The following is an 8,661-nucleotide window of genomic DNA, read 5'->3' as shown; positions in this document are numbered from 1 at the left end:
TACATTAAAATTTATTGTGTGTTATAATTTTAATTTATTTTAATTTTAAATTTATTAGTGTTACAAATTCAGACTGAGTGGAACGACTACGTTTTTCCCCTTATTTCAGAAACAGGAATGTGCACATTTCTAAAACGTTGAAACTGACGTTTTAATGTTCACTCCACCTATGTCATGAACTCTATGAATGCAATTTTCCTAAAATGTTTGGTAACATGCTTTTCAATAGGGGATACCCATTCGCGTTTCTGAAAAAAACTTAAATGGAAAAATAAGTGATCTAACTATAGCTGACGCCCAAAAAAAAATCGAAATCTGCACATTCAGGTCTCCGGCATAAGGTGGACTATATCATGCACTCTAATTTTCTAATTTAAATTAGTTTCTGAAAATACAATTTTTCATAAAAACAATTTTAATACTCGAACCTAAAAAAAGTACTAAATTATGTTTCTATCCAAATTTAATAGAGCTGTGTAAGATGCTCGTAATTTTATGGGTTTTTTTTCAGAGTTCTGTGATTTAAGAAATTGAATTTTTAATGGAATGAAAATTTTTGTCTCATCGCCCCCTTCAGAAATTTTTTCTGCTATCGCCCCCAACGCAATCTAACCAATAGGATCCTATGTTATACCCGTAGCTTCTATCACTCCCTGGTAATACGGCCACGTTGGGAATCACTGATTTAGATTGTATTCATTAAGTTACTTTTAAATTAAAGGAAAATAAATGATTATTTTTTATTTTTGATGCAAAGTGATCAGAGGAAAAACACTGATTTATAATTATGTAAAATTACCTCTTATATTCATGATCATGCGGTTTTTTTTTTGGTTTAGTTTGATGTTTGTATAGATATTTTCTTATTTTTAGGTTTGATACCGTAATTTTTCCATAGGGTGGTAAGATCAGTTTCAAAAAGTAAATTTCTTGAAGCTAGTGTAATAAACTACACTCGCAAAAAAACAATATATTCAATAGTAGTGTTATAAATTCAGATTTCAATGCTCTTCTTTTAAGTACATAATTATATATGCTGAACGGTGCCGTGCGATCGACTGCCACATCATTTAGCTGAATGAATGAACGCCAGAGTCTCTGCCACCGGACTTATCCCGCTGCCGAGATCTCTTCCAGCCCAGTTTCTTGGCAGAGTCTGGAACAAAATGAGTGCACCTAACAGTATGAGTGTGTAGCTAGTGTTGTGTGTGATATATCAGTGCTGCCATCTATACTTCAAATTGTGAGTGAAGTGCAATGATTGAATATTTTTAACGTTGTAGACCTGTTGCTCTCTGTGGCGAGACTTTTTAACGGGGAGATCGGCTCGCATTCGCGCCTTGAAGTTGGGAACCACAGAAAACCAACTTCAGCCGATCACCACTGTGGCGCCGGTGAGGTTCGAATCCGGATCCTCGCGATGCGAGTCCGTCACTATGACCACTCGACCACCACAGCGGCCACATCATTTAGCTAATGTCTTGTATAACTACTTCACCACATACCACCTCCGGTCATACCGCTATACGAAATTTACTGCCGTTTAACTATTTGGGTTGGAAATGAAGGTACTATCTATCGGTGTTCACCTCAAGCTGGTAGGGAAATATCTATATTCTACCCTGGGATCAAACGCGGGATCTGACGGTGGCCATCACGGTGGTAGACACCACGCCTCTCGGTCGCATAATGGCTTGTAACTGACATCAAGGCCACCAGATGAAGACATATATGTAGAACCGCCAGATGGCGAGATAGTCTTTCTTCCTTGGAGCCTATATATGCTAAACGGCACCGCGTGATAGGCAGCAACGGCAATAAGCTAATGGGTCGTAAATGACATCAAGTGCCTCGATTTCGAATACCAAACTCAACACTAACGGGTCACTGAAATGAGCCGCAAGGTAATCCGTTTATATCCCGCAAGGGACAGAGCGGGGCCCATGTTTGGTGTTATGATCACTGCAATGACATCAAGGCCACCAGATGGCGATATATACGTGGAGAAAGATGTCTTCTCCACTTTTTAATACAAGATAAACTGAAGACTAGCCGTACGTAAGATACAGATTTTTTTGGAAAGAAAAATTCATCTCCACCTGCGCAGGGGCTGGAACCCATACCCTACATGTAGTATTCCAGATTAGTGCGTGCTCTATCATTACGCAGCAGGAGCAGAAAAATATTTCTTCCTTGAAGCGTATTCGGGTGTCCGGCATACGAGAAGGCGTGGGTTCGACTCCTCACAGAGGCAGAGATGAATTTTCCTTTTCAAAAAATCAGCATCTCTACATATAACGAGTTTTTCGTATATCTTGTATAAAAAAGTTGAGAGGACATCGTTCGCTTAGTACTATTTTACTGAACTAATATATTTGACAAATTGCGTAACATCCGGGGCATATTCGCAATAAATACTGATCTTCGGATTAAGGAATACAAAAAACACCCCAGGGCTAGTGTACAAATAATTTATCAAATATTTCTGAATTAGTGAATTAAATAAAGAACTCCGGCTATACGTATGGTATTACAAGCTGACAGGAGAAATATATTGGGTAATACTAAATAAAACTTGAAAACGTGACAATTCGTAAACACGCATACGTACATCAGTGAATGGTCGATATTGACTTTATTTTCTTTCAACACATTTTGTTACGTTCCTCCGTAAAAAGAGCACGAACCCCCAATATAAACCGAACCTTCATCTATCTTAGCAGCGAAAGGAAATTGTCGTAAGCGGCTGAAAAATAAGATGCTTGTATACATGTATATATAATACTCGCACACATACCCACACACACACACACACACACACAAACAAACTCATACTCGTCAACCTTACACCCACAAACACATATTGTTCGTGTGGACTCACCATAATAAACGACCATTTTTTGACTGGGTTGGTTTCGCCTTGCCACCGCCATTGTTACCAACACCGTAAAATATTAATAATGGTGATAAAAGAAAAATAAAGAAAAAAAAATTATGAAGCGCCCAAGCCTTGATGGCAGTGTTGGGAAAAATGATTTACATCTTTTAACGTTAACTTGACGTGTTGGTTTTCACCCTTTTTCTCTCGCGTCACAAGGAGCCTATCAGGCTCGTAACGGTAGCTATTTTTCGCCTTATATCTGCATTTCCCGTCTTATCTGACGTATACAAATGGAGACCTGTCGTTTCTGTTTATGCGGCTTCGCAGTCAAAGGACTTTTGTAAGAGAGGATGCCATGCCTCTCTCTCTCTCTCTCACACACACCATACACATACATGGCATAGAATACAACAACCACCCATCTACCTCTTTCCATCCCTTCGTCCGGAAGAATCTTTCCTACACTTGTGAGCTGCCGCTCTCTTCTACTTTTCCTCTGTCTGGTATCTTTCCTTTCCATAAATCTGCTTATTTGCATTTATTCAACTCCTTCCTATACACGTTTCCTATAAAAGGGGAGAGATAAGCGAATGTTTTTCCAGCGTTTGACATACGGTACAGTAGAAAAATTTTTGAATCTTTGTTATAGTCATTGTTTTTGCATCACTATAAACTGTAGAGTTTGGATGTGTTCGATACATTTTGCATATTTTACTAAAGGGATATAAAGTCAATTCTCAGCTGAAAATTTAATCAAGAGCTTTAGGAATTTCATTATGAGTACTCATAACACATGTATTTCTTTACTGAAATGATATACAAAATATTGCTGCATTCTTTGTAGTGAGTGCCTCAAAGTAAAAATTTAGAGGGGTTGTGTCGGTGCCGTGACTTTAGGGGGGGGGGTTTACAGAAATTTCGCCTCTGGCAAGGTACATTTCGCCTGCCCTGACCATGTGAGTGACGAAGTGAGTGCGTGAGCGATCTTATGCGTAACCAACTGAAAAGATCAAGTGATTGCAGTCTCTGATACGGTCGCCGACTTGGTCACTCATACGGTCAGTTACTTGGTCACTCATACGGTCAGTTGCTTGGTCACTCATACGGTTAGGCAATTGGTCACTCATACGGCCAGGAACTTGGTCACTCATACAGTTACTCACTCATTCATTCGTCCACTCGCCCAATCGCTTGGTCACTCATACAGTTACTCACTCATTCATTCGTCCACTCGCCCAATCGCTTGGTCACTCATACAGTTACTCACTCATTCATTCGTCCACTCGCCCAATCGCTTGGTCACTCATACAGTTACTCACTCATTCATTCGTCCACTCGCCCAATCGCTTGGTCATTCACAAAGTCAGTCACTTATTTATTAACTCACTCGGTCACTCATGCATTCAGGGCAGGCCAAATGTACCGGGGACGAAACGTATTATGTGGTTACTTCTGTAGCATATTTTTACTACCACACACGCCCCACTTACCGATATGTTAATGGTGCTCCCTGAGGTGGATTTTTTTTTACTTTAACAATAAATGAGTGTGTGTGTGTTCCCTTCGGGGAACCCCCGTATGGTGAATCATATTTGCCGGGCCAGGGAAAGTTACTCCAATGTGTGGAATGACAAAATAACATGCTACGTAATACAACACGATCAATTTTTTCTGTGCAGCAAAACTCCGGATTTCTGGTGCACATTCTCAGACTTCCATATTTTTGTAACTTATTCACCATGAAAAAATTGAGCCTTCCTTAGTTACTTTTGTCCACAACCGATAAACGGGTAAAAATGAAATTTTATCAGCAAAAAATATGCTTTGCAGAAACTATTGAAAAAAAATATGCTTTGCAGAAACTATTGAAAAAAAATATGCTTTGCAGAAACTATTGAAAAAAAATATGCTTTGCAGAAACTATTGAAAAAAAATATGCAGTGCACACAGAATAATTTCAATGTCAAGTACCAATTGCTAATGACTGGAACTGTAAAAGCCCTACATTCTTCTGCCATTCCACAAATACGCAAGGTAGAGTTCTCGGAAGATTAAAGGGATAATTGCTTGTGCATTCATTCATCGAACATTCCGAACTTTCCTACTGGTCGATTTTATCGACCCGATGTTCTGGACTATGGAATCTCCAAGAACTTTAGGCATAACATTTCTTTCGAACAACTGCCAAACTTACTTCAACTCACAACTATATTATTTCCACCATCGATATAACTAGCTAGACCAAAGGATATTCCATATGAACTGGTTACCAACTGGGAAATCTTCCGCTATACGCTGGAAACATTACCAGTCTGGAACTCAGCAGAACTGACGACAAACTGTATTGAAAATGCAGTAGTTGATGTGACTGAACAAATTAAAACAGCCATTCAAGCCTCTACCAGGAAAATCAAGGCAAAAGAAAACAGATTTGGAATTTTTGAAGAATTGCGGGATAAAATCAGACTAAAAAACCGGGTCCGAAAACATTGGCAAAGATTTAGAAGACGGTCTGACAAAACCACTTTAAACAGACTAGAAAAGGAAATAAGACAAGAAACAATATGTCAATGAGAGATTCGTCCACTTCATTGAGTAAGCCACAGCGTCCGATGACTCGCTTTGGAAGGCGTGGAAAATCTGTAAACGAAAATCTCCAGTGGTGGACAAAATTACAAACGAACAAGGTCTACTATTGTATACAGACGAAGAGATTGTTGAAACGTTTGCTGATAACTATGAAAAACAATTTATGCCAAACAATCTGCAATCTCACTCCAGCTCATCATGGGAAAGTTCAAGAATTCCTGGATAGAGTTCGCTTGGACCCCTTGCGCGGAATGGGTGCTGCCGGTTTAACCAATGTTGATGAAATGAGAAGCGTGATTAACAAACTCAAAACTGAAAAAGCTTCTGGACATGATGAAATTTAAAATCTCGCTCTTAAAAACATTCTTCTTTCTATCCTCAAATCCTTCACTAATATATTCAATAGCATGCTTCAGACAAGCTATTTTCCCAACGTCTGGAAACTTGCTATCGTCAAATCTCTTCATAAATCTGGAACTGACCATAGCCCACTAAACAATTAAGGCCCTCCAACTCAGAGCGTCACGTGACCTGACGTCATTTTACCCGTCCCAGTGTCCGGTAGCTGCTTGTGGGAAGGAAGAAGACATTCGCCATGTATAGTAGTACTAAATAGATAGTTTCAGCGTGATTTTTTCCTTCGTTTTTTAAAAATGCCTGACCGTTGTTTTGTAACTTCTTGCCATTCCAATTACGACGGAACTACGGAATACTTTTCCGTGTTCCAATTTCCGAAGGAAAAAAAATTGAAAGAGATTTGGATCAAGAAGATTCCTAGGAATGGCTTATTGCCAACACACCGTAGTGTAGTATGTGAAAGGCATTTCGCAGAAGAATGCATCGTACGTTTCGATGAATTCGTTTCTAATGGTGAACTGGTGAAGTTAAAAAGACGTCGACCAAAACTAAAAGTGGGATCTGTGCCGACCATCTTTCCCGGTTGCCCATCGTATTTATCTACCACTACTACTCAACCTAGAGAAAGTAGAGACAGTAAACTGAGAAAAGCTGACGAAACCAATCTCAGCAAATTTGTTTGTAATGATAAAATTGCGAACTTTGAAGATTTCAATTCTACATTCTCCAGCAAGATCCAAGTGCCGGACAATGTTTTGGTGTTCAAAACCAGTGAGTCATGTGTTTGCATTTTGTTTATGTGTTTCAATGACATACCAAAAGTAAAAAAAAGTATAAAAGTATCGTCAACTTTAAATGTGCAGGTTTTTGTCGGGGAAAATAAATTGGATGACAAACTTTATTGCCATTTGTTAAATGATGGAAAACTTTCTTTTTGGAGTCAATTAGAAAATTTACTTTCAATTGTGAGGAATAGCCAGGTGAACTATGCTGAACCGAATAGGTATGAAGCAGCATTAGAAAGTCTCCAACTCCTAGCTTCTGAGAATACAGATAATCCAAAAAATCGCCATATCAAGTTTCTATATGAACAGCTCTTGTTGTTTTCAAAAGATAAACACGGCCACAGGTACAGTACTGATGTATATTATTTTGCTTCCAATCTGTACACTGTATCTCCAGCATGCTATAAAGCACTATTAAATTCTGATGTTTTAACACTGCCATGCATTAGCTCTCTTAAAAAATTGATGAATGTTTTAAGTTTGAATGGTTCCCCAATTAATAAGGATAATATTGACTATGTCACATTGAAATGTCAAAAGCTTGGAGATGAAGAAAGGTTGGTGAACCTACTAATAGATGAAATTCACGTGAAGCCAAAAGTGTGTTTCAAAGGCAAAAAAATCATGGGTTATGCTGAAAATGAAAAAAATAAAGAAGCCACCTCTGTTCAAGCATTCATGATAGCATCAGTTTTTTCCTCCTACAAAGAGATTATAGCTCTTGTGCCTGTATGTAAAATGTCTGCAGAAGATCTTTGTTTACTTGTTAAACAAGCTCTGGAATTACTTTTTAGAGCTGGTTTTGAAGTCTGTGCCCTTGTTTCAGATAACAACAGTGTAAATAGAAAGATGTTTACAGCATTGGCCAATCTTGAGAACTCCACATATGTCAACAAAATACCACCTACAGTTATTGCCAACCTAATAAATGGAGCTGACCTCTTCTTACTTTTTGATGCAGTGCATATACTGAAATGCATAAGAAACAATTGGCTAAACCAATTAGATGCTGACAAAACATTTGTTTGTCCAGATCCTTCAGGAGAAAAAGAACTAATTAAACCTCGCTTTGGATTATTAAGAAAAATTTATAATGAGGAAAAATCATGCACTATAAAATATGCATTCAAATTGAATGTTAAGTCATTGTATCCGACAAGCATGGAGCGACAAAATGTTCTTCCCGCAGTGAACATATTTCATGAATCAAATTGTGCTGCTCTGCAAAGACTTTCAGAGAAACCTAATTCTGGAATTTTTCAAGTAGATGACACCATAAAGTTCTTGAAATATGTGAAGTGATGGTGGGATATTTTGAATGTATCTCATCAAAACAAAGGCGCCCATACAAGAAATGAAAACTCCTTTCCTCTAACAGCTGAGGATGCTGAAAATTTCATGTTTCTTTCCTCTTTTGCTGAATGGGCCACAAAATGGCAAAACATGAAATTGAAAGCCAGACATGGTTGCCTTTCTCAAGAAACCTTTCTTGCACTCATTCACACCACTTCAACAATCATAGATGTATCCAAGCGATTGCTAAAAGATGGTGCTAAGTATGTCCTGACAACAAAATTCCACACTGATGCACTCGAATTCAGGTTTTCCCAATATCGGCAGTTGTCAGGTGCAAATTACCATGTTTCCCTTCAACAGGTCTTGGAATCTGAGAGAAAGCTTCGTGTGAAGTCAATGTTGAAATTGCATTCCCACAAATATGGAGAAACGTCATTGACATTATTCTTCAGTGAATTCACTAGTGATTGTAAAATGAATGAAACAGACGTTTCTTCTTTTTCATAGGTTGTTGAAGAAGTGGACATGAAAAATATGACAAATTGTGAATCAGACATAATAACATATATTGCTGGTTACTGTGTTCACAAATTGAAATTAACTTGCAACTCATGCAAGGAATTTTTTTCAGGCTCTTTTGATTTGAGTATTGATTTCAATTTGGCACTTTTGCCTTCCGCCATGGAAAGAGAAATTCACTCTGGTTACTTAGACATGATAAATAGAGGAGGAATGAAAATTCCTTCTGCTGAT

General features: G+C 38.2%; 1 protein-coding gene across 1 annotated transcript; it reads left to right on the top strand.

Annotated features, from left to right (window-relative positions):
- The first annotated feature begins 6,123 nt into the window (after nucleotides 1–6,123).
- Nucleotides 6,124–8,204, top strand: LOC149067462 (uncharacterized). The gene has a single exon (XM_089252615.1). It carries the CDS (start codon nucleotides 6,124–6,126, stop codon nucleotides 7,912–7,914), a length of 1,791 nt encoding a protein of 596 aa, XP_089108741.1. The 3' UTR covers nucleotides 7,915–8,204.
- The last annotated feature ends 457 nt before the right edge of the window (nucleotides 8,205–8,661 follow it).

This window comes from Pholcus phalangioides, unplaced genomic scaffold (genome assembly GCF_987345545.1).
Source record: "Pholcus phalangioides strain wild (caught in Gottingen) unplaced genomic scaffold, Ppha-v1.0 ptg000030l_1, whole genome shotgun sequence".
NCBI classification, from domain to species: Eukaryota; Metazoa; Arthropoda; class Arachnida; order Araneae; family Pholcidae; genus Pholcus; species Pholcus phalangioides.
Note: the sequence above shows the minus strand (reverse complement) of the source record. Positions and strands in the feature narration are given on the sequence as shown.

Excerpts from the sequence above, each read along its gene's own strand:
- LOC149067462 (XM_089252615.1), top strand. The coding sequence starts at position 6,124 with ATGCCTGACCGTTGTTTTGTAACTTCTTGCCATTCCAATTACGACGGA.